The following is a 27,499-nucleotide window of genomic DNA, read 5'->3' on the forward strand; positions in this document are numbered from 1 at the left end:
TGAAATTCAGGACTGGTGTATCACTGTTTAGAACCAGCCTCTGCAGACTGCAGAGGTCAGATCCCCACACACAGGGCTGCTCGCAGAGAGCTGGACCCCCGCTCTGCATCCATCCCTGCCCAGGATTCCAGAGTTATGCTATAGCCAATATCACTGCCCCTAACGTGGTTACATGCTGCCTTCTTCAGTGAGCTCTGGCAATCTCACGTCCCACCAGGTAACATTGGGAATCACTTCTGCAATACAGGACTATACCAGCTGCCCTCTCAAGTTACTCATCATCAAAACAGCAGGAAACTTTTCTCCCCCTAATATTCATGCTCATTGAAAACCAGAGAGCTGTCAACACTTTATTGTAGCAACTTCTTGCTGCAGGACCCCTATGAGGTAAGAGCACTGTGATCACAACAGAGCCCAAGAAGCAAGAACAGTACCACCGGGCTCCCTGTAACATGCATTACTGTGCTGATGCAGACAATGAGTATGGAGCATCCTTAAGCTGCAAAATCCCACTTCCACTCTGGTTCACTGGTACCCAAGTAAAAATCCCATGAAGCATACTTCATAATAAAATACAAAGCGTGTGTTAACCATTTCCCTTCACTCAATGCAAAGAATCAGATCAAAGACCAGAAGGTGCTCAAATTAGCATTAGGAGAGTATCAATGTGATGTCTAATGTATTAAGACAAATCTGTACTTTATTCCTGAAAATACATCTCTTGAACAAGACACCAGAGGTATATTGCCAAAATAATTCAGAGGCTTGAAACAGGCAGATTCCCTCTCTGAGGAAGTATCTCCAGTGGCATTCAGGACCACTAGAAGAATGACCCCCAGCCTGGCACTTAGCTATGAAATGCTGCTTGACTGGGGAGAATCGCAACTATACACAGGTGGTTTAAGGCTTTCCTTCTGTATAAGCTCTTTCATCCTTCAATAACTAGAGAAGTTAACTCAATTTACATGAGGCAGCCTGCAATTACAAGACTCACTGAAAAGAGCTCCCTCTCCCCGCCAGCCACATCCTTGAGCGACCTGCTCCCAGCCAGACACAAAAGCCGGACCCAGACAAGGTTCCCCCAGACTTTACAGGGCTCGGCCACCTGCCTGGGTTTCACCTCCTCCCACTGAAGCCAGTGCCTGACATTGCCCTGTAAGAAGCAGCTTAGTGCCGAACTACATCTGTGTGGTACACTTACCTCCGTGAACATGTCTTACTGCCTTCCTATATGGCAGGGGAGATTTCCTGTTTTCATACATTCCCTTGTTAGCCCTAATCAGTGTCAATAGGTTATGGTGTCTTTTGTGATGGCGGTGTCAGCCCTGACAGGAAAGAACTTTTAATCTCTTTCCTCACACCGAGTCATGAGAAACTGTGAGCGCTCCCAGGCATAACTCCCTTGGCTCCTCTCCGAAAAACGCTCTCTCTCAAGTACACGGTTGCTTAGCAATATCTGCCTTCCCCCTGTACAGTTCGAATTGGCAACATCTGTCCGTTTGGCACTTTCCACTTGTGCAAGAAACAGTGCGGAGAGTTCCAAAAATCTACAAACAGGTTGGTAGAGGGTATTTTGCGTGAGCTATTAGAGCTGCTTTGGCATTTTATTGCTGGTTTATTTCCAGCCTGGATAAAACATGTAGCTTCTTCCAAAGGAGAGGCACACAAGGGAAAAACAGTCTTACACATCCAGTGGGACTCACCTATTAAATCAAATACAACAAGTAGCTTTTTCTGTTTACATAATTACACCTGCATGCTATGGCTTGGTTTAGAAAAAAAAAAAGAAAAAACAACAAACCAGAACACTGCAGTGCCATATAATTCTCCCCTGTCCACTGGGATTGACTTCAATTTCTTCTAAGATACTGCATGCAAGTCAAGTAAGAGAAAACAAAAGAAACCCAAATCTATTTAGGTATTTAAAAATGCAAAAGCTGTATACAATCCTGACCTCATAAGCAGTGTCACTCTGTCAAACCCCCAAACTGATGTGCCTATAAAACCGCCCCAAGGAGCAGTGATCAGGGTCAGCCTCTCTGGATGTATCTGAAATACAGCTGTTACAGCAAATGAGGGGAAAAAAGAAATGAAATTAATGTAAGAGCATAAAAGGCATGTGAGAGCCAAAAGAGGGCCAAGGAGAAGACTCAAGAAAAAGGATACATCTTCGGGCACAATGGTATTACTAAAAGCAGCAGAGAATCCTGTAGTTAACCTTTCTCTGGCTGCAATTCATTCCAACTCACACTTACCACAATGCCAAAGGATTACAAGAAAGGCCTCGGACCACACAGCTTTGGATATTTACATGCAAGTTATTAGGGAAGTTTACTGGGAATGATGTAGCTCAGTTTCAGCCCTTATAATGAAGTAGAGGTTTTGTGGCTTTTTTGTTTGTTTACTTTTTGGTTGTGTATTTTATTGGAAAAATGTTTATACAAAACAGAGTCAGAAAAATAAAAAGGAGTTGATCTGACTAAGTGCTATCACAACAAGCCTGAGTATTAAAGTATCATTATCTATACGTGTGAAGAGTCTATAAAAATAGTTTTCTCAAGTGATTTATAAAAAAAATAATTAAAACCCCCAATCCTCCTAGAAACACATACATGTTTTCCAACATGCCAACCACTATGCCCAGTAAGAAGACAGTGATAGAATCAAAGTTCAGTTTCTTCTAAGCAAACGACTCGTGTTGCGTTGAAGAGCGAGTGCCATCACAAATCTAGGCATTTTATGCTACAATATAAACCCCAATGACAAACTCCATCCTGGTTGTTAAGAGATGCTTATAATGGGAAGGCTGATAGTGGATGAGGCTTTGAGCAGCCTGGTCTAGTGGGAGATGTCCCTGCCCATAGCAGGGGGGTTGGAACTAGATGATCTTTAAGGTCCCTTCCAACCCAAACCATTCTAGGATTCTATGTATAGCTAGCTCTACATTGTGAAAAGCTGACATATACTTTAATCTATGGAAAAATAACTTCAGGAGGTGCCACTGTGTTCAACCCCCCTGATCTTGCACACTGCACCCTTGCCACTGCTCCCTGGGTTGGCACAGCAGGAAAAGGGGGTAGGAGAGAAAACACTGGGAAAACCCAATGCAACATAAATCATAGAATCATAGAACGCAGGAGGAGAGGAGGGAAAGAGGTGAAGGAATTGTGATTTGCAGTCTCCAACAAGCTGTTCATCCTATTTTTGCCTGTTTCATTTTACTTTAACAGAGGGTAAGGTACTGCAGCTTCAAGGCTCCACTGAAGCATGCAGTTTTCCATAAAGGTTTCCAAAATATGTCCCAACCAATGCAGTCTGGGTTGTAGAGGACTGATGGATTAAGTGAGCCATGTCCAGGACAGAAAAATCTTCTACTTCAAACGCCAAAGGAATTCTTAAATAAATCATAAATCATTTTTAAACAAACCTTAGACTTATCTCACATTCAAACAGATATCAGGTCAGAAACAAAGCTAGTCCTCAGCTTTTCATTTTAACAAGCTTATTGCCCGAGGGTGAAAGAAAATTGTCTGTCACTGCTGCCTAACATCAAGGCAACGTGTATTTTCAAAAGACCGTGGGCTTGTGGTTTAGGGTTTTTTTTCCAGAATTACATCTAAATGAAAAAACAAGACAAAACGCAAAAAACCCAAAACAAACACAAACCAAATTTTTTATACCTCTTACAATCAATGACCTTACAACTGCAGGACAACGGACAACTGGAGACCAAGCAGAGAAACAGTTGAGGCCATCACAGTCACCTGCTCCTTCGAGATAAATGTCTGGCTTTACTTTTGAAACTGGCAGCGATATGCTGTCAGTGGCTGTGTTTTGTTTTGAGCTCATTAACATGCATGTCACCTGCCACCTCTCCCTGCCTTCAGTGCTTGCTTTGAAGTTGCCCTGTTGGAAGGTTTGTCTGTCATCTGCTCTTAACCTTCTCCTCAGGCTTTCCAGATCATTTTTCTTGTTTATTAGTCATAATGTTGGGCAGTAACAATCATTATATTAGCAAGTATGAAATACCTCTTGTAATGTTTCTGCTGCTAATCACAACCTCCTTGAATTTCATTCATGATGTGCACCCACAAGCAAGGAATTCAAGTTCTATTTTCATTTGCTGTTGCTTCCCCACAACAACTCCCTCTTTGAGACACCACTACGTGAGTACATATTACTCTGTTCGGACAACAGTTTTGCATAGCAGCAGTCACCACTGGGGACCCATATGAACAATAACCAAAGATAAGGTTGACACTAAGTTTTCTTGTTTCCACACAGAGTTTTTAGCAGGAGCATCAGGTAATTACTACAAAGTACTACTATCCACACAAGGTTTGAAAACAACTACTCAGCTTAACAAAACAGTTAAAACCAACCAACCAATCTCTCCCTAACATACCACCCCAGCAACTGGTAGTTCCATTTCCTCCCTTGCAAGCTTACTATCCCAAACGAGTTGCTTCACAAGCCAGTAATGCTGATGCAACTGCAGTGCTCACCTGACAGTCAGGGAATGCTGTTTCCATTCCCAAGCTACCTTTTTTTTAAAAAAAATTAAAAAATAAAAAAATTTCTGCGGTCTGCTGCCTTCATTGAATTTTGCTTTCCTTTAGTTGCTATGGAAGCAGCTAAGCTTTGTATGCAAAGACACAAGCTGCCTCTGTATTTAAAAGATTTGTGCAGAAAACTTAATTAGTTAAAAAAAAATATTAGAAATAATAGTTCCCAATTCTTCTAAGCCAGTTCTAGAGAAGGAGTAACGTTTGTCATTAACCCAACTAAGATTAGACTCCTTGCTGTTCACAAGTAAATAAAGCTGGCTATCATACAACCACCTGCAAGGTGCAGTTTTGATGCTTGGCTTCAAATGCAAAATACTTCTCAGGGTCAGGTAATTCATGCTGGTCTCCGGGCCGGGTCCTTCTGCCAAAACTTAGCTTTTGCTAAGCAGCTCTGGCAAGGACTTTACCATCATCCCTGGTGGGAGCAGCACAGGCTTAGGAAAAGACAGGGATGGTTAAGCCTTCACGGAAGAAGATGCCACTCTTCTGGAAGAGCCAAAACCCCTATATTTCAGAGGAAGAAAAATGCCCAGCACACAACTCAGAGCACTATGATTTTACTCCTCTTTTGAGTTATGCCAATATAGCTGTTACAATCAGTGAAACTGAAGCAATGATACTTCTCAAGACACATAATTCCATTCCTAGAAAGATACGCTATCACTTATTAGACAAAGCACTTTAGCAGAAAAAAACAAGTCAGGCCTTCAGGTGCACAAGCTTTTCTGAAGGACTAAAATAGAGACCACAAACTTCAAGCTAAGCACAGCTTGCGGACAAGCTCTGAAAGTTTGATTTGGTTTTGTTTAGCGATTATAGCACAAAGAAAGCATCCTCATATGAAACTCCTGCAAGACAGAGCAGACTCTTAAACAATGTTTTCAGCCGCCTTCAAGTGATGCTTCCTTCCTTTCATCCCTGGGACTCATGGGCAGCAACAAAGCCCACAAACTCCATGCTGTCCCTCAAATCACAGCTACCCTACCGTAACTGCAGTCCCAGTGGCACACAATACCTTCCCCTCGCTCTCTCTGGCATGTACAAACTCACACAGCTGGCACTAGACAATCATGGCTTGAAAGAGAGTTAGGAAACCTAAGGGATCCAGTAAAACGACCTCACTGACATTTTCCATACTTGCTCACAAGCCAGCCACTCATTCCTGCTGCCCTGCATTTCAAGAATATCAACCTGACAATGTCAAGTGCTCAGGAGAAACGTGAGAGTTTGTGTCATATAGATGTTTTGACATTTGCTGTGTTAGGCAGACGGAGCTTTACAGAGCAGCTTACAGTAGTTGGGGTTTTTTTTGTCCCTCTTTTTTAAACACAGCACTCTCTACAGTTGCCAAAGAGAAAGGCAATGGTCTAAATGCTGTGCTGGAATCATAACTGATTCCAGTAAGGATGGCTGATCACAAGTCCTTCATAGGAAGAATAACCACCTAAAAAAAACTCAACCAAAAAACTTCCCAGTGATTAATAAGCTTTGGCAGCTCGTTTAAGCCTGATTTTCTCACTGACTTCTGAGTCATCTGGAAAGATGCAAGGCAGTTTATGGAAATTCTTGCCTGACCTTATCTATCCTGCTCTTGGACTCTGCAGGATTCGCAAATCCCCATTTAACTACTCTTTCTCAGTCTCCCATTACTTTGCAAAGCGATAGACTTTGCAAAGCGATAGATTGAGCAACCGAATTTGGACAAATGTTCTGCAATGGTGCCAGAGACACTCTACGGAGAGAAGTTGGGTTTGGCGTAAGCCAAAGAGTTAAGTCCACCCATAGTTGATGGGAGAAGCTGGCAAGGACTCAACCGCTCTCTTAGAAGCACTATTTCTTCGCACCCCTCCTACCCCTCTTCATGACACACTCTAGGCAGATGCAGGATCCTGTTCCTTTCTTCACACTGATTGGGCTTCCAAGCAGCAAGAACAAACACTACCCATTTCTGGTGGTCTGACGGCTGAATGCAACACTATGCCTTTTTTTTTTTTTTTTAAACAATTACCCTATTATTTGGTATTTTACATAAAAGCCAAGCCTAGACCTTAGAGCCAAGTGAATAAGCAAGGATCTCAAACTTGAAAAGTCTTGCAGCTGAGAGCTGCAAGCATCTCCAAGCATCAAAGAGGAAGATGAACAAGACTACCTCTAATTTATGACTTCTGCTGTCTGACACATTAACTTTGAACAGTAGAGTCTGGTTAAAATGAAGTAATAATACAAGATGTCCTTATGGCTTTTGAACCAACCACCTGCTCCTTGCCCCACATGCCCTCACCCTCCAGCTCTTCCGCTCTTTGTTCTGGAGACTGTAAGCAAACATTAACAAAAACAGTAGTAACAATTGTCATTTGTGTTTGATCTGCTTCTTTAGCAGTCACACACCAACAAAAAGACAAATTTACACAATGCTTGTGGTGAAGCAAGGAAACCCTTCTCCAATCATGTAAGGCACTTCTGACTATAAAGAGGGCAGCACAGGAGACAGACGTAACACCTTGTTACCTCTCTGGGTGCAAAGCAGGGGGCAGAAAAAGAAAAGAATCAAAAACAGAAATAAAAAGAGAAGAGAGAAAAAAAAGCACAGTCTCCCTTCTATTCAGTAAATAATAAATACATATAAGGCTAGTAGAAAGACAACTATAGTAGCTTAATGCTAAATACTCTGTATTCATTAGTTAAGACCAAATGACAGTGCTATATATATTTTTAAAGATTTTCATTTTTAAAGGATGCATGATAAAGCAATATTATTTATTTCTAGTTTACAGGCTTCACCTGCCTCACCTCTCCTTACAGTAGAAAAGCTCAGTTGCCACAGAAAAGTCAGTGAAAAATTATTTATCTAGAACGGACTTTTTATTTTTGTCATCCAAACTTCTTTGCAGGTATTTAGTCATTACTATATACTATGCAACAATCATGTTTTAACTGGTGGCCATTCAGAAATGTTTAATGAGGTGAACAGAACTTGATGACGGCAATCCCACTTTGAACACAGAGATTTTTGTGCATACCGTGTGCTTCAAGGATAATATAGTATTTTACCAAAAAGACTTAACACATCTGGGCACCTTTATTGTTTCTTGTTGTTTTTTAAATTCGTTGCTTCACTATTTGCTTCCCAGTTTGCAGGTGAAAGAGGAGAGTCCAATGAGGTCTCATCACATCAGATAAGAGCAGCAACTCCCTAATCTTTATGAAACTGCCAGGAAACCAAAGCCAAATCTTCAGTGAGCATCAAGTGCTACACATTCCTCCAGACACTATACCTGTAATAATGCTTGAGGATTTATCAACATTCTCTCTCAAACCAGCCTTACTGCTTCTTGGACCTGCCATCAAGCCAATTCCCTTTAAGACATCACAGTCTCTGCCAATGGAGGTAATACAAGGGTCTCTGTTGGTGCTGTGGCTCTCCTAAAGACATGAAAAGGGAGAATGGCTTTAAAAGCACCTTTATTTAGGTGCTGGGGGAAGAGGTAAAAGCTGGCACGTTAACAGAAGGGACACATCTAAGTTTCACATATACTATATTTTTAGGTCTTCTCAGAATAGATTTGGAAAGATGCCTTAAAGAGGATGGGGATGCCGATTGAAAGTGAAGTTTTTTATTTGGGGAAGAGCTGTTCATTTTCTTTATGTGAAAGCAAAGTGAGTCACTGCACAGTTATCCACTATCCAGGCTCTACAGTGAATTCAGACTGGAAGGCTTAACTTGTCAGTGTTGCCATGAACAGAAGCTGGCAATAACAAATTCACAGCTGCAGGTGACATATGCCTTAGAAATTCAATTAGCCAAAAAACATGTGGTAGAAGACACAGCTTTCCTAAATGGAGAGATCAAGGGAGATCACGGGAAAAACTATACTAGGTTCAGTATAACCGGGGCTGAACAGTTTAAGCAAAATTTGTAAAACCGTGCTCCCAGTTTCTGGGATGAAGAGGGAAGAACAGCAGTATCTACTAGTCTAGACCTATTCACTGTCAGGGTCATGAGAGGGCAGGAGCCTGCCCCCAACTCCTGTTTCATCAAAAACAAAAGGGAGGGCCAACCTTTCAGCTGAAGGACTCCCTGATTACCCTTCCCAAGATCCCTTTCTTTGGGTGAATTTTTCACCTCTGTGCAACCTACGTCACTGGAAGTTTCCTAAAAGCAAACCAGCCCAGCCCTGTTCCCCAGTCACCTCCCTCGTACTGTGCATCCAGCACACAGGGAATATACCCAGGTGTGCAACCACGCTGTTTCCTCCTCTTCACTCTCCAGGCTTTAGCACTGAAAGACTATCACTGAAACCAAACAGAAGTAAATATGATAATGACAAGCCTGAAACAAGTAGAAAATGAAGTCATGGCTTTTTTCATGAGAGCCGTTATCCCAATCACCTATGCATGAAAACTGTCAGAGGTCACAGCCTAAAAAGATACCTACCTCAAATGAGAATCATTCAGCATGTTCACAAAAGGTTTCATCTATCAGCTTCAAAATGGACTAAGCGTATAACTAAAACCAGGGTATTGGTTTGTACAAAACCATTTATTTCTTTATCTTCAATTCCCTTTTTATTACATTCTTAACTCTGCCACAGACTTAACAGCACTCCTGCACCAGCATGGGTAATGCCACTTGTGCTCTGGCAGCTGTAGGATTTTTATGGGCATTTGGATTCAGAGTCACATGCTCAATGGAAAGTGAGAAAGAAGTTTCATTCAGCATGCAGCACCATAGCTAATGCTGCCCTATCTAAAATTGTATTAAACGAGAGTTAAACGAGATGACATAAAAAAGCACGAGGATGGGAAAAGAGATAAGATGAAAATAGAAATGGGACCACAAGAGAACACGGAAGTCTTATTTCTGAAAACTAAGCATGCCCTCAAATAAAAAAAAAAAAAAACAAAAACCCACAACAAAAACACAAAGAGGCAAAGAGTTTTAAGCTCAGAAATGCCCTTTATCTTTTTGGCAATGGATAATGAAGAATAGGTAACGCAGGAGGTAAGACTCTGCACTGCTTTAGTTTCTCCCCCAGGAGTAAAATATCTGCTCAAGCAAACAATGAAATGCATACCACAGTGCATTTCCTATTTTGAGGTATGATGTGCAATGCCAAACCTATTTTGAAGCAAATAAAGTCTTTTCACATGAAAGCATTTCCATAACTTCTCACCAATGTAATTTTGCCAGTTTCCTCTCATTTTCCACATGAAATTGCCTACAGTTTGCAGCTAATGAATAGCCTTTTACATGAAAAGGAGACTGCACCCACACTCTCCCTTGGGGCCCAGACTGCCTTCTGCTGAAGAACAATCATATAGCACCCTTCTGCTTGTTTTGCTCATAGCTGGGACAAGAAAGAGGGTATCTCTTTGCTTGAATGCAACATTTTACAGAACTTTTAGGATCGTAAACCTTCAGAACTTGCTCAAAAGGCATTTGAGGAAGCAGGAGACAGAATGGTGTCATGCCTCCCGAGGAATCTAGGCAAAATCCATCTGGCAGAAATATACAGGATGGCTTTTGTCTACATTAATACTTTTCTGAGGGACTACAGTGAGCTCTTACAAACTTACTTAGGAGAACCCTATGGTGTTCACAGTCACTATCACAAAGCCCTCAAACCTTCAACCTACCAGGTGACTACAGAACGCAGTGCACAGTCAGCTGTCCCAATATTCAGTGAGGATTTGGGGCCTCTACCCACCAGCACTCAGACTAAGTACTGACACTCTGCATGTACTAACTGCATGTGCATCACCACTTGACCTTCTCATAATGTCATTTCCCCCCTCTCCTTTTCAACAATCTTTACAGGCAAAACAAAACTCATAGTAACAGAAGCAGTCTCCAGTCTCTCTAACCACAAAACCTGCTGCAGCCTCACTGAGAAAACCACAGAATCATGGCAAGTGTTGTATTTTCACCATCCAAACAGATATCTCACCCAGGTCAGCAAAAGCCAACTTCAAAATGTACCTTCTAAACACCGTAATGCGTGCGCAGCCATCATTGCTTCTGTTAGTTCTGCCCTTCAATGACCTGTTCGCTCACAGCTGAATTCACCCTGCTGGCAACAGAGCCGCCCAACAATTGCACTCACCTCTATGGGCTCAGAAGGGATTTCCAATTTGGATAGTTTGGCTTTGGCAGTCGCCTTCAGATCTGAGATTTTTTCATAGGGTTCTCCGTGGTATTCCTCTAGGAGAGGTTTGAGCTCCGGTGATTCAACTGGTGCTTGATCTTGGCCATCCATTGGTCTGACATAGGCAGTTGGTTTCTGCTGCATTGCGCTGTTTTTTGATGGCAAAGGTGGGGGAAAAGTCTGAGATGAAGGCTGGGTGGTGCTGGTCAGGTTAATGGCTGAGCTGTCCCGACTTTCCTTCTCCTGTGATCCTGTCACTAGGTCCTGAGATGATTTTGTTTGACTGTAAGTCACTCCATGACTTCTGCTACTATTCTGTGACCTGGAATTGACACGCTGGCTGGAATGTAGAGGTGACAGGGGCGTCACTGGAGAAGACAAAGATGACAGCAATGGAGAAAGTGCCAAAAGGGAGGCCTGAAGTTCATTAGCACGACCTTCACCAACTGCACGCCTATCATTTCTCTTGTGGTGAAAACCTATGTGACCTTCCTGACCACCACGACTGTGTTCTTGACCATGGCTCCAACCACTGGATAAGCTGTGACTCTTGGTGTGCAAACCAGAAGCTGGTTCTGTTCTTGACTGTGCCTTTTGGTAGTGTATGGAGTGGCTTGCAGGGGGAGGAGCTACAACTGTAGGTACCATGGGTGGATGGCAGGTTGTGCGGTGGAATGATGACGGTAAAGTATGGCTGCTTTTTTCAGGGAAGTATGGGCGGTCAGGCTTTCCTTGTGGGATCAGAGGAGGAACACTTTTTGGAATCCCTATGAGATTCTGATGGGATTTGTTGCTGATGAGCTCCTTGACCTCCTCATAATTGCCCAGCATGTTCTGAATTCGGCTTGACAACTCATCTTCTTTATTAGTCTGCAACAGAAAAACAGAGAGGGGGAAATTTAAAAAGCATGGACTCCTTGACCCCAAGAGAACCAGCTCAAGAAGAGGCATTCTTCAGGATCTTATTTTAATCACCACACATCACCACAAATGAGGTTATGCAAGCTCATCTTGATCCTGCATGCACAGTCTGTCAAAAGCAAGCGCAACTGACAAAGTCAGCATTAGTTCTTCTGAGCCAAGATTGCAGGTGTGCCTGTAGTCTTCAGGAACACTAATATCAGACCCCAGTTTCAATCACAGCTGCAGACAGACCGGCAGCCAACAAGCACTCTCCCTCAATCTCCAAGACTACAGGAAGCCCCCCAGTGAACCTGTCCAACCAAAGTCTCTGCTGGTGTACAGAGCTTTAAGCACATACTCTGATGAATTTAAATTAAGCAAATGAGAAGATGCTGTGTTTGCATGTATTGTGCTTAAGTCTGCTATACCATACGCAAAGGCCACAACTCCCCTCTTCCACCCCAACCCTCTTTCCTCCTCTCCCTCTATCACACACCCCCTATCATTACCTTGTAGGGTTCTGCAAAGAGGGGAGTCTTCTCGGGGAACTTGTCTTTGTCCTGCAGAGCCTCCTGATTCCGCCTCTCTTTCTCTCGAATACGCAGCAAGTTTCTATCCTCGTTGTACAAGCTTTAGGAAAGAAAGAATGGATGGTTAACACTTTACACTAGGGTTATCAACAAGTATCTACTTTGTGCAGAAACTGTGGTTTTCAGACAATGGTATATGTCCAGCACAAAAGTAATTTTGAAATCCACAGGGTGGTTATAGCTGACAAATCGGTTATATCAAGTATTTGCCATACTGCGTAGTAATGTAACATATAAGGTACAGGATGTGTGTTCCCTGGGATTTCTACTCCTAATACCACACATCAAGAAGGGTGGGAAGGGAAAAATTATCCATCCATTTAACTGTAAAGCACAAATTGAGAAGAAGTCAACGTGGGCGATAAGCACATGAGCTGGCAAATCCAGCTGCAATGATCGATGTAAAAACTAGCATTCTTGTTCTCCTCCAGACTTCCACTCCAACTCTTCCCCTAAGAGTAAAAAAGAATCCACTACTTTGAAGGTACTGTCACTTTCAGAGATTAAGTTTTGCCTACTTTATAAACGGGCTCGAAAACTTACTCTGTACTTTAAATGGACCTTAAATAAATTTGGAAAGCTGCTTACCTGGAATACCATGTAGTTGCATTTAAAGCAATCACAAAAGTGTATTTAAAGAGAAGGTCTCAAATTTGGAAAACACCAGGTCGAATCCTCCTGTTACTCTTCAACTACATACGCATGCACTCAATTCCACCAGCCCCACCTCAAAACAGCAATAAAGCAGTGTCTCGTGCACAGTAGGATGACTTCATGAAACAACAGACCCTTTAAACTACATCTCCTCTGTGAAATACTTCTGCAAAATAAGAGAATCTATTGTTCTAATATTTGTGGACATTTGGGAAGAAAAATCATGCAGGTATAGTATGTGGATGCAGATTTTTCTCTCCTCTCCTATTTCTACCCCGCTGCACAGCCTACTGCATACATACATTCTTCCTTCCATACAAGTTCCTACATTCTTCTTAGTACTCAACTTCTCAAGTGTCCCAGTTTGGAGGGGAAGAGCCTTGTCTTCCCCACCAGTGACATCTTCTCAAGTACCACACCAGTAATCATCTACTGAAAATTTAATCATCCCTAAAGGAGAGGCAGAGGACTTGCTTTGCTGTAACACTTAACCAAGAGGTCTGACTACTGCATAGGTGGTTTCCTGACTCAATGTGAGCTCAGGAAAATGATGCTGTCTGATGGCAAATTTCCCTATATGGAACTGCAGCAAGAAGGTACTTGCGTCACTAAGACAGAAAAACATATTCAGGGGTTAGAGTGTGCACATTTAAAATAGTTTCCAACTTTGTTAGTGCTGAACTGTTTCCAAACATAGCAAAACAGAAGTTTCCAGTAGGCTCTATGTACCCCACTTCTGCAAACAATATAAACAATTTTAATTTTTATTTTTTTTTTAAAAAGGAATCATAGGTCACTGATTCAGTAAATATACATAATCCTTCTGTTACAAACAATATATAATAGAAGCTTTTCCTCTGTGCATCTGATGTCATTTGGCATGTAAGCAATTTCATACCTACAATCAGTTAGTTGGTCAGTTGCCCTGTGTATGCCAGGAAAGCTTCGTGCAGCCAGATATGGGAGATACCAATTGCAGAAGACAAAAAATTAGGAGGAATATAAAGCAATATAGAAGCAATCTCAGCTACATCTACTGCTTGAAATTGTATGCATGCAGATGATTTTTTAAGTGAGCGCATTTCAAGTTGACAGCATTTTTTAAATGTATCTGTTCAAGTTATCTGGAATTTTTTTCCTGACTGAAACATCATTTTCCAAACATTCCAGGAAGTAAAAAATGATTCTGTAAATATCCTTTCTATAAACTTTGAAAAAAATCTCTTAACAGCAAACATGAAAAAAACACAAGAGATGGTTCTAACAGCTGAGACGCTGGCTTTTTGCATGAAAGAGACCTCTGAAACATCCTCTTCACCAACCTGTGACACCATGGCCCAGTGTCAGGAACACTGGCACCAACTGTAAAACAAACCTTTTTTGTTTTGTTTTGATGGGTACAACTTAACCTGAATCAATCAGCTCCTCTTCCCCTACCAGTCCCCAGTGCATTTCCCCGGTGGCTGCACAAGCACTCAAGCCAACACAGTGAGGAAGGCAAAGGAACAAAATGACTGCCCTCGGTGGTAGTCCTTGCTTCTTGCCATTTCCCAGCAGCCTTTTTGCCCTGCAGTCAATATCTTCCCTTGACAATCATACAACCCTCTTGCAAGGAGTTCTTCCGATGTGTTTGGCCTAATCAAGACTGTTACTGCAATGAGGTGCACAGCTTCAGCTCTACCCCACCCACCTTTACTTTTCCCTTCTGAAGCTACCACCAAGCATGTTTTTGAGCCTAATAACAGTATTCGTGCAATGCTAAACATCCAAAAGGACAATTTTAACTTAGTTTTAACTCCTGCTCCTTGAGCATCAGTTGTTTTCCCAGTCGTGTTTCTCCCTGTCAGTTCTTCAGCCATAACTTTCATCATTCAACAGACAGAGGTACACCCAGGAAATTAAATGACACAAGTGGGATCTACTTTTTACAAGTGTGACAACTGTGTTAAAGGGAGCAAAGCTCCTTCTCCTGCTTCATGTCTTTTGATACACTTACACATTTTGGTCTGCACAATGCTGCTGACGCCTCAGCCCACCCTGTTACTATTTCTGTCTCGATCCACACCATGAATGCCACGCACTCAGACCTACACAGTACTTTTTAATACAACTGCAACATCAAATATACATACTTGGTTTTGTTTGTTTTCTCCCTAGTACTTATTAGGTTACTCATGGTGTTGGTTGGAGTACACAGCACACAGATATTGTGCCAACTTTCCTCAAAATAGATTTTGCTATTTGCAATCCACAGATTGTTGTGGCACACTTCAAATCCAGGCCTCCTGGAGACAAGCTGTTGAGCTGGCATAGCTCTCTGCTGAACCCCAAGATGGTAAGAAATGAAAGCAGTTTAAAATGTTCATCTTAACAATACAGAAGGACAAAAGCCACAGCCAATGCATTTCTTTTTGAAACTGGCCCAATCTCATTTTATCTTCCCAGGTAAGAGACTGTTTGCCTTTTTCAGATGGGCAGAGAAAGACATAAAAGCCCTGATGTTGAACACAAGTCTCTTGGGGAACACTGTCAAGACTAAAAGAGTAACTTCTAAGAGACTCATTCCCAACCTCCTTAACAACCTCAGTTAACTTTCAAAACTCTAACGTCACTACTAGAGCATACCATATCACTTGTGCGTTATTATTTAGTATGGCATATGCAATAGTATTTGAATACTTGAGATCTTTCAAGGTGCATTACTGTAGTAGAGGCCATTCCTATAAAACACTGAGGACTTTGAGCAACTGCCTCCACACGCTACTAGAGTCAAGCATCCTATCTTGTAATGACTTCACTACCCCGGCTTGTCTAGCTTTCAATAGTAGCCTAAAATTTGCTCCCCTGATCAGCTTCTTCACATAGGAGTTATTAACAAGGAGATAGTGGAGATCAACTTTCTTAAACAAACAAAAAAAAATAATCACACAATACTTTACATGGATCCAGTTAACAAACTGGGTATCATTTCCACATGCCAGATGTCTGATGTGGGGAGTTAGTGGTGATCCACATGTTCATCCGTGTTCTCTCCTTTGTATGATAAACCTATACAGAACATGACTTGGTATTAACAAGGTTTTTTTTCTATTGTTGCTGGGTAAAAAGGGCAGGATCCGTAAATTATTCAGATTACTATTCTTGCAGTGTGTCACTATCAGCAGTAAACCAAGATTGAAAAGCATTACTGATGATCCACAAATATCAGCATAACTAGGTGCGTATTGCCCTGGCTGGTAGAGCACTGAGAGGCTGAATCACTCCAGAGTGAGAATCCACTGCGAAACAAACAAGTGGAAATTCTGACCAAGAGCATTTGTGTTTTGTTCAGCTGTTTCAACCTGCAGAGCAGGAGGGTGAGCCAAAGCCCACTGAAGTAGGCAAAAAAATTCCTATCAGTTTCAACGGACTTTGCGTTGGGCAATGAGAACACATTTTTCAGTCGTGCAAAACAGGCCTGACCTTCAACATACATGAGCAAACCTCCAGCAAAATGAAGGGAAGTCATCACTTGGACACTATACATCAGCTCACAAGGTTCAGTTTCCACACCTTTCAAAAAAAAAAAAAAAAAACAAAAAAAAAAAAAAAAAAACAAAAAACCCGCACCCCACCCAAACAAACAAAAAAACCCCAACAACCCACAAACCAAAAAACCCACACCCCTCCCCCCAAATCAAACAACTCTCAAATATTAAAGGTTTATTTGAGTTCATAAACTTTAATCATAAACCAAAGCATTAGCACAATATTACTACTCATATATTTCATCCTTTTTACCACAAACTCTCTTAACAATAATACCAAGTCTCAATTATTAAGACAAAACAGAACACATATGTGCACATACAGGCACGAGCAAAAAATTCACTGCAAAGGAGGCAAACAGAACATCAGTCTGACATGTTGGAAGAACTGGGGAAAACCTCATGGGCTGTTTTTATTTGTTCTCCCAGGATAAAATCTGCTGTCAGCACTGGCTGGGCAGGGTTCTTGTTTTACATTATGCCTTGCTGTAAATGCCTCATTTGCCTAGATCTCAACTTAGATAAATGCCTAGATCTCAACTTAGAGGAAGAGGAGCCCATAAACTTGCAAGTAGCTTAAAAACTAGAAGCAGCAATTAAAACAAAAATCTTTAAAAAAACCCAGCTATCCACCCCAGGCCACATATTATGACCCTGCAAATTGTTTTCTACTAAAGCACTGTGCTACGTCCATGTGGATTACGGATATCCTTCTATTTCTAGGCTGGCAAGCATCCAAATTCAGAGCAATCAAGCTGTTTTGCTCAGAGGTTCTGATTACCTTCAAACAAAAGGAAAACCCTAAACAACTGTAACTAGTGTCTCTTGCAACAATAATATTTACAATAAGAAGTAGCTATCTTTCCTACGTGTATCCCAACACTCAACCTAAAACATCTTACATGCCGCTTGCTGCAAAAACAGCCGCTGTAATACTGCTAAAGGCTTTTTCTTACCCTGAACCTTCCTTGATCCCAAGCTCTCTTCCCAGCAATATCATCTTTCTAAAGAGTGTGTGAAGAGAAAGAGAGGAGGGACCTAGGTGAGGGGAAGGGACATCTCCTTTTTGCCATAATGACAGTTCCTGCGGGTTTAAAAGATGACGAACGTGCCTGCTCCAGGACAGCCCAGTGGACACAGCTGCTCTCTCATTTACAGGACTAGCCGGCACTGCTCAGCAAGGTTAGTCATGTGTTGTTACTACTGCAGACCTCTTCGTGCTGTCATGGTGTCTAGTGGCCCAGGCTGCTGGCCATGCACAGCCGACTACTCATTCACCCAGGTGAGGGGTCATTCCCCTCCATTTTGCTGTTCAGGATCGCCATCTACCCCCTGCCTCCCTTTCTGAAATATATCAAACCAACTCTGGTTCTGAGTTTTCCTCCAACTTCAGTGCACAGGAGGGGATACAGGTTTAAAAGCAAAAGGATAAGGGAATAAACACTGAGTAGCTACTTATTTGGTCATGCAGTTGAGAGCACCAGCCCTCCCATCTCTTAAGTTCCAGACAAGCCCTTAAACTACCTGAAGACAACAGCTAAAACTTATTTTAATTCATATTATTTTATCGTGTAGGGGTCAAGTTTCTGTGCACACTGCCTCATCTCATACTGAGGGGTGCTTTTATTTAAAAACAAGTAAGTCATATCGCACTAGATGGCATTCCTGATTCAGAGTAGAAACGTTGGCTGTGTACTGAAATGTCCACTTTTTAATGTAAGTCTGTAGTTACCATAGTCCCAGCATCTACAGAGACGCTGTTTCTGTCCACCATTAACCTGGCCATTTAGGACATTTGTCAATATGCTCTTTAAAGCTTTTGAAAACTTGAGTTGAGTGATGCTGTAAGTCATAACACTGCACAGTTTTGCCAAAGTCAGTGTTAGGAAGTCAGGCAGAAAGCACTGGAGAACCACAGTCAGCTCAGGCCCTGTGTGGACCTGTGCCAAGAGAGGAGGTCTCCACAGCCTGCCAGGCGCTGTCAGAGGAAATCTGTGCAGTGAAGCCACCTGCCAGGCTCTGGCAAGCTGTCCCTCGCGCATGGAGGGACGGAGCCCTAACCTTGCTATTGCCAGAGCTGCAAGGTGAACCCCAGCTCCTGTTCTTCAGGTACCTTTCCAGATTAGCAGCTTTGATATTTAGATTTTCCTAGAATGGGAACTCAAAAAACCTCAAAACCCAACCCACCCCCAAGCTCTTCCTGATTGGTGGAAATGCTTTGGGAAACTGGACCTCCAGGCTTAGCATCAAGATGCCAAGCACATCGCAGCCTGGGAGCTGGGAGACTCCACGATCCCACCCCATCTGTCTTCAGGGGGGAAACAGTTCAAGATTGGAGCATCAAAACCAGTACTGCACTCTCTGCAGCTGGGCTACTCTTGACGTGTCACCAGGAAAACGCAAGTGCTCCATCTGTTCTGACAGGTAGATGAGACAAACATTAGTGCAGTCTCGATCATCTTCAGGTATGCTCCATAAGCAGTAAACACATGCACAAATCCTCCCTGCCCACCACAAAAAAAGCCAAATCATGCTTTGCTACACACTGAAACAGTAAAATACTCCTAGGCTCAAAGCAGCCCATGCTGGAGAAGGTAGTCCCCTTGCTCCAGTAATAAGAGATTTGGCTCAGAAAGTTCTGCAAACCATACACGCTGACGCATGACATCATCCAGGCTTGGGTCTGTAATAGAAACCATGAAAATACCAACGTGCTCTGAAGCTGCTCTCAGTGACATGACAATCCTTACTACAGAGCTTCAAATGCTGATACGTGACAATCCAGTCCATGACAACATTTTCAAAATGTCTGGTGCTTGAAGAAATTCTGCCTTTCCTTCTGTCCTGTGTGTTCTCTGAATGAAAATAAAAATCTGCTTTAGTTCTAATTGTAGTAAGATCTGTTGCTGGGTCCCAAAATGAATTATTCCAACAGCAGAGAAGGGAGTGGAGGCAGGCTAAAAAGCAAACACAAAAACAACACTCGCTTCCTTCTGAACCGCGCAGAACCTCTTTCTCCAAAACAGTAAGAGAGAACATTTCGTTTTAGTACAACTGCAGGAAATCACAAATTTATTGAAGCTGTTTTGACATTAAAATGGACTCTCTTTTTATTGTGCAAAGCTGCTGATCAACATTTCTCAAGACTAAGAAACATATTCTTGTTTAATTTCAAGGCAAGACATATTGCCCCCCAAAAAGATTAAATAGAAATCACATGGATGCACGGTAACAGCCTTGCTGCAGCACCCCGGCTCTGCTGCTCTAAAAGCCTCCACAGAAGAATTGCCACCAATTTCTACAGCCAGGATCGTATCTACAAAGATTAAATATGCTGTTTCATTCATTAGCCCATCAGCTTGAAAAGAAATGTGGATAAACGCAGGGCACAGAAAGTTACTGAGCATCACAGATGTGTTCAGCTCTCGCACTGTATCACCTAAGCAGCTTGCCTGACAGTGACTGTAAGACAAGCAGATGAAAGGACGACATTAAAGCTAATACCAAACAGCACCAAAAATGCCTCGTCCCAACCTCTGCTTCCTTTCCTTTATGGAGACATCGTCAAGTGTGACTTGCTGGATATTTTTAAGTTCTGTTTCACATCAAACACTATTTCACAGAACATACACACTTTGAACAGAAACAAATGATAAGAGGAAAACGTGGCAGAAGCACAGCAGATGGTACTGTTAGTCAATTATTTTCTGCATCACCATCAACCAGCTTTGGCACATGCTTTCCAAAAATACATATTTTCACAGTGGAGAAATATGAGTTGGAATTTGTTTTTCAAGTTTTTGCTTCCTCTAGCTCCTTCAATTCATCAAGTCTATCCAGCCCTGTTTACTGACTGTATGATAGCAGCATTAGACCGCTGAGCAAGAGATCAAGGCCTCACAGCCCATCCGTACTTCTACAACGATTGTAAGAAATCTCCTGGCAAATATTTTTCAACAAAAATAATGTTCCAACAAAATCCAGTACTGCAAGCTTTCCTTCAAGCCATATGGAAAAATGATGCTGAATACATCTCTTCCTATGCTTTAAATACACAGCCCTCTAGGTTACACCAAAAAATTGAAGTGGAGGATGGCTGGGATGTTATAACAGGCAGCAGGGAACTTCCAGTTTGCTTAAGTAGAAGCTAAGTTGGCTTTTGCCAGAAAACAGTCAGTTCTACCTACGTAGCATTAAGCATCTTCTCACTCTGCCTCCTCCACGGTAATCTTTGGGTTCAAATTCTTACTTATTCATTTCCTATTGCTGTTGCCAAGTTTAAAAATATATTCATACTCAGCCATTAAAAGGTTTTTGCTTCCTTTTGGCATCAATAGGCCTTTCTTCATCAAGCAGTTCCCAGGAATAAACCTGAACGTTTCCTGAGAAGAGATGAGCCCCTGCAGCGCCCAGTGACTTTGGCAGGAATTGGGAACTCTCAGATGTTTTTCAAACACAACAAACCCTTCACAGAATTGAGCCTAAAACCTCCAAATCCTCAGAGAGCTATGCGCTTAAAAACACACCCCAGGATTCGTAGCAGTATTTCTCAGCTTATGGTCTACAAACCACTGAAGGCTCAAAAGAGGAAAAAGAAGATTTGTGAAAAGATGCAAATAATCAATGGTAACAACCTCTTCTCTGCCTACTCAAAAAAGGCAAACAAATGAAAGGTTTATTACTTGGATTTTCCCTCACACACTGAAATGTTTAAAATTGAACTTTTATTTAGTTGTAAATGAAAGCCATTTAAGCAATATCGCACTAGACAGGCCTTGGACACTTTCAAAAAAGATGTGGCACTCTCCATCCGAAAACACTGCCAATAGGAGTGTTCCAAGCTGTGGTGCTTCCCCAAGCAGCAGGGCATGCTATTCCTCCTCCCCTCCACAGTGATGGGAGCCCTCATACCCGAGTCGGCTGCTCCTCAGGCTCCACAGACACACCATTTACACTAGGAGCGGAAAGCTTTTGATTGCAAGAGGCAAGAAAGCCTCACAATGAATATGTAACACAAACAAACGACCCCCTCCCGAAGTGGTGAACCCCCAAGAGGCCAGAATGCAGCAAGCAGTCAGAGCCTGTTAGGAGAAGGATGGTCCCAACAAGAAGCAGAAGTTCATGCTGAGGGCCAGCCTCACTTAACTGCCACCTACAGCAGCAACTCACAAAATTCGGAAAAATGTGACAATTACTTCAGTTTATAAATCTTCACTTAATCGTGTTCAGTAACAGCAATTCACTACATTGCTGTAGTCGAAGCACCTGAACAAACCAAGAAGCAGCCCCTCCACTTGGGATGCTGCAGAAATGAAGTCTCTAAAGAAAGCCAGGCTTTCAACTCACCCCATGATCACTTACATTAATGGAATGCTGTCAGAAGAGGTGCTAATTATAAGTTACACACGGAACATAAAAGTTGTCATTCTCCATCTAAATGCAAATACACAAGGATGGCTTCTAAGAAGCTGTGGATGTGTGAAGCGTAATTACAAGGAGAGCAGACAAGGCATTGGAACAATGATGAATTTAAGGATGAATTTAAGGCTTTGTTTGATCTGAATGCGGCAGGCAAAGGAGGAAATGTGAAAAATTTAAATCACCAGTTACATGCAACAAAAAATCTTAACCACTTCACCTCTCAGAGGCAACTAATTCTGAATAGGTCAGCTTAAATTCATCAGGCACCCATCTCAGGATTTCCCCAGGCCAAGGCAGTGGTCCGACTGCCCTTCATCCCTGAAGGCACTTACATCTTTTTGGGTAGGTGAGTAAAAATCTGCAACTTGAATGCTATTTCAGTAATTGAGTAGCACTGATGGAGTAGCTCTAGATGTGCAGCCTAGGACAGGACCTGACTGCAGGACTACTCCCCAGGCTCCAAGAGCCCCCTCGCAGCTGCACGCCAAGTAGCCTTGGTTGTGGTGACCCAACTGTGACAAGACTTAGCTTGCACGTGAGCAGCTTTTGCAAGCAAGAGGAGCCCTTTCACATCTCTTCTCACTTCATCAGCAAGGATCTTTTTGATCTGGTCAGGATGCACAGAGACACATGCCCAAATGACTGGGGTTACTTTGCAGAGGCGACAGTGAAGAATTCTAAACTTCACTCTTTGTATCAGAACAGGAGACTTCAATGTGCCACTAACACAATTATACTCCACTGTTGCACAGCTGAGCAAACATTTTCACATGTGCCTCCAGAGGTGCTCCCACAGCACACTCTCAGACCAATACGGTTAAGCTCAGATGGTACTTTGAGAAATGCACACCCAGATCCCTCTGACAGTGTGTTACATCCTGGCTTTGTCTGAGAATGGGTCTGTTTGGGGAAATGGCATTCCCTGCTGAGCAGATCCTGCTCTAACAGGGAGGGGACTCTGAGTCACCCACAATCACCCCAAGACTTGTCTGCAAAAAGGCCTGAGGAAATGATCACACAAACAGAAAAGACATTTACCCTTCAAAGGTACTTGCATCATACCTTCCTAGATCAAAGGCTGCTGGAAGTAAATACAAGGCCTTGGCACTATCAATAAACATATGGGGTGCAGCCTTTCTAACAGAATGTAAACTTTGGGTCAGCTTGGAAGTTTAGCTCAGAGAGAAAACAACTACCGTCAAAGCACAGGAAAAACAGATTTCAAAGGCCAGCCGCTCTGTTCCTCTTCCTTCCCCCACAGTGGTCATGCAGATAATTCACATTCTTATCCCACTCCATTCTACTTGTCTTCTTCCAAGTGGTCCCACACTCACACCATTTCTAAGCACTTCCTGCCTCCCCTCTCAAAACCTGCTTCAACATGCAAGTTCATAGGCTATTCAGAATGGACTTCTTAGAAGACACCTAGCATAGCCTTCATTAAGCACCATTCATTACCACAGTGACTGCAAGAGCACACTTCAGTTTTCATCTGTCATTCTTCTTTCTTCTGGATTTGTCTTGGCGTCATCTTGCATTAGCTTAGGTCCCACTCTGACAAGCCTTTGATGTTATCTTCCTGATGGTTCAGCTGTGTTGAGGCAAACTCCTTCCACGTTAGCTTATTTTCCAATGAGAACAGACATGCTGCATAACACAGTCTAGAGCACCTGCATTCACACCACCATCTCGAGTGGCTCTACATCTTCCTTCTAAGCCCCAGCAGGTCCACCAAATGACCAAAAGACATGAGCTGCCTGGCTGAATCAAGCTAAGGGTAGCTTAGTTGAACCAATCAGGAAACACTGTTGATTCGAGGCTGCAAACAGTTTGGCAATTGCTATGCACAGACTTACTGTAGTAACCCACCGCTCTTTGCATATACTATGTTGCTTACAAATTTAACTAGACTGCCTAAGAAACAGCCAGAAAAAGGCAGATTCTGATGTTAAGTGGACAAACAGATAAAAGACATTGCTAAATAGGTTTGTTTGGTTTACAGAGGAGCATATACTTGGTCAATGGCTTTATATCCTTCCATTCTTCTCCTTTCCCTTCTCCTACCCTGAAAAGCGTGTTTCCTGAGTTGACATCGTCTTTTTTTTTAAAGAAACTCTGACTAACATACGCTCATTATTCTAAGATAACAAACACAAAACAATTTTTTTCAATAGAGCATAGTATTACAATCAACACAAGAATTCTATTTACGTTTTTTTTTTCCAAGAGAGTAGTATGAAAAATGAGTGCAGAAAAAGGACTTCAATAGAGAAGGTGCAGTCAATTTTGCATTTAAAATCCTGTCCATAGAGGGTCATTTCTGATTAAACACTTCATATACACATAATGATATCTCGTATAAACCTACGCCCCAGTAGTAAGCTTTCCCCAGTTATGAACAACATATTATCACTAGCTATGAGTCACTTTTACCACAAAAAACGGCTATTCCTTTTTTGTCTTTTTACCTACCAAGTGCCACGCATGATAGGATAGCAACCTTACTAGCGCTTATACCCATGAAGATGAACATATTTTTACCTGCCTTCCTAAAGCCAGCAGAGCTCCCCATGTAAGAACTGTGACACATTTCCAGATCAAAGCCCAGACTTCTACCAAATATTATGCATGAAAAAAAAATTATCACAAAGCCCTCAAAGTGACATGCACACTTCTATAGAATTAATGCAAAAATGATGTAAGGAAATAATAAGGAAACAAGTGAGGAAAGAGACAGTCACACAATTTTCTCCAGGGTTTCTTCTTCCAGAAGAAAGCTATACCTTGAGAAACCCACCCAAAAGAGTGTCAGTGGGCAAGGGAGAAAGTATCTCTAATGACATACGCTCATTTTGATTTCCTCAGATAAGGAGGAGGAAGATAGAGACAGTTGAAAAATACATTCACACAAGGCTCAGTCACTTTCCAGGGCTGTCAGGACTGACATTGCTCCACCCAGTGTAAACATTACAATACAACACAGATGCAAAGTAACTTTAAAAGGAAGTGACCTTAGGATCAAATCTCACTAGGGAAAGTGTGTGTTTAAATAACCACAGATGTACTGTAGTAACCCAGGGTTGCAAAAGAACTGTTGTCATAATACACAGTCTTCTGAAAAAGTAACCAGTCTTCTATTTAAGTGTGCTACCTACAGTCTAATTTTGTTAAAAACTTACTGCAGTTAAGACAAATCTTCCTGTAGCCTGAGCTTAGCTTTTAAACCAGATGTTTCACACGCAAACCCACCCTGAACACAAGATCAAGATCTACTTCTCAGAAGTGACCGCTTCCCATTTTTATGGATTTAAAAGTCATACAGTCTCCCATCAACAAAACCCAACCTTGTATTATTCCCAACTCGCCACAGGGCAAGCGTAGGCATGCTGGCAGCAGGGTAACAAGCTACTGTGCTTAGTCAGCTGCTGCTTAAGTAACTTTTTCAGTGGTACTTACCCTGCCTCTGCAGGTGCAAGGTGGTGGGTTTTTTTCCCCCCTTTTTGAAAACAGCGGTAAAGGACTTTGCAACTGCCATGAATTACGAATGTCTAAATGAACTGAAATGTGGCCACGTTAGAGCAGCACAGTGGCAATTTGTTTGGATAAGTCAGTGTTCATAGAGTATGAGGGCAATAAGGAACATTAAGGTGAGTATACCCATTAACAACCCAGCTCGACACCTTCTGCTCCCCAGGAAGATTACAGCACCCAGAACAACTCCCACCACTCTGGAACAACGGACTGCCCGTCAGTATTACCCCCTCCCACAATGTTTCTCACTCTTGATTATCTACATGCTACTCACAGTAAAAACAACTGTGCACTTCTCCCAGTTGTTTAAGTCAGCCTGAGACACATAAATAAATCTAACTCAAGTGTTAGCTTACAAAGCCCAGCTCAGGAAAATGATGTGACTGAAGTAAAATTGGTGGAGGAGGGACAAAACTGAAGTTTTGTTAAGCCCGGGTGGATCCTCTATCACTCCACACTTCAGTGCATCACTTCAGCTATTATCTCTACGCCAAATATTACTGTAACAGCTCTTTAGGTCAGTTATATGAGCACAGGAACAGGGAAACTACTACACAGTAAGCAGCAAGCCTTTCAGAGCAGGGACAGTCTTTCACTGCACGCATGTGTGTGCGCAACTGCTCAGCAGAGGGAGAAGGTGTTCCCCGGGAGAAATGCAGAGGCCATGACTGCAATGTTTTATCAACTCACCTGCCACTAGCACAACATCACTGTTCCTAAAGCTGGTAAGGCATACTTGAATAGACAGAAGTGGTTAACTGCTGCTGCCCAAGCAATCTGAAGGCTTTCTTCAGTAAAGTGCTGCACGAAATCTCCCACCATACCTCTGACTTCCTCCTTTCAGCAGCAGAGATCCAGCACCTTGGATGAACTGTTCCAGGTTTGGCTGGGAAAATGCATCAGGTAAAATCTACATTCTACCACATACAAGACCTATCCCCTACCTGTTAATTTGCTTTTGCCTTGAAATATCTTTTTTGTTGTTATTGTTGCTTAGCACAATCAAATTTATTGGTAATAGGTTTAAAGGCAGCAAGAGAACCATGCGTTCAACAGTAGCAATCTACAAAAAATGGAATGTAGAGATAAAATCAGGTTTCTATTTCTTTAAAATAGGCTCCAAACAAATGTCTTTTACTGGAAAACCCTGGAGATCTGAAAGATTAGGTAAGAAGGCTGTTGCAAACTAGTACTGGTTGAGAAACAGCCAAATAATCAAGTAAGGGATCAAGAAAAATAGGTTTTGCCATTTATTTTCCAGACCTATTTTAATTAATTTTTTTCACACAATTACAAGATTTTGATTTAACATATATTTCCATCTTACTGATTGTAGGAAATGAAACTGTTATCGCTTAGACCTACTGTTTCTTCACACCAACCATCCAAACATTTCATTCCTGACCTATCACAGAAGTACTCAGTAAAGCAAAGCCAAATAGTTCCCCTTAACCCAGCCACTATTTCCCCAGAGTCCTCCTAAAAATGATAAGCATTTCAAAGAACTATCTCAGTTGAAAGGTCTTAAGAAAAAAGTAGGTTACAGCAAAGTAAAAAAAAAAAAAAAAAAAAAATCTAGATTATACCAGCTATTACATTTAAGAAAAAACCCAATGTTTAATTTCCCAGGTGAAATCATTTTGCAAGTAAAATCAAGGATTCAAGTCTTACAATCTGTTTTTCTACCTCAGTTCTTCAAGTATACATAAATGCTTACTGCAGGTGCAAGAAGTCAAATGCAATAAATTTTCTACTTTAAGACTACATTAAGATTATTCAAGCTGATGTGCCTTTTGTTCATTGATTTTACAGAACTGACTTCCTAAATGTTATTTTAAAAAAAGGAAACATTATTGTTCTCCACTACACCAAAGAAAAATTTTAACAAGATATATAATTAGTAAAAAAGAAACTGAATAGTTCAGTGAGAAGCTGCTTCACGTGTCTGCGTTTTAAATCTCACATGATATTCTTCCTCACATAGCTAACATCCCTATACATCCAGTCGAGTTTTCCATAGGAGCCTGCTATCAGCTGACCTTGTCCATGCTCTGCCAAGCAGCTCACAAGTCCATCAGCTGCACTGCCATGCAGTCCACAGGTGCCACATCATATACCTATTGCCACACAGTGCCTCACATCCTCATTTCACATGCAGC

General features: G+C 42.0%; 1 protein-coding gene across 3 annotated transcripts in view; it reads right to left on the reverse strand.

Annotated features, from left to right (window-relative positions):
* Positions 1-27,499, reverse strand: part of AFF1 (ALF transcription elongation factor 1) — a 118,032-nt gene that overhangs the window by 54,885 nt on the left and 35,648 nt on the right. For all 3 annotated transcript variants that reach the window (XM_063336063.1, XM_063336062.1, XM_063336061.1), the window contains 2 exons: positions 12,127-12,247; positions 10,673-11,584 (listed from right to left, as the gene is read on the reverse strand). In XM_063336063.1, the coding sequence (XP_063192133.1) occupies positions 10,673-11,545 (873 nt within the window). In that variant the 5' untranslated portion in view covers positions 11,546-11,584; positions 12,127-12,247. The remainder of the gene's footprint in view (positions 1-10,672; positions 11,585-12,126; positions 12,248-27,499) is intronic.

Source organism: Chroicocephalus ridibundus, chromosome 5, assembly GCF_963924245.1.
Source record: "Chroicocephalus ridibundus chromosome 5, bChrRid1.1, whole genome shotgun sequence".
Lineage (NCBI taxonomy): Eukaryota > Metazoa > Chordata > Aves > Charadriiformes > Laridae > Chroicocephalus > Chroicocephalus ridibundus.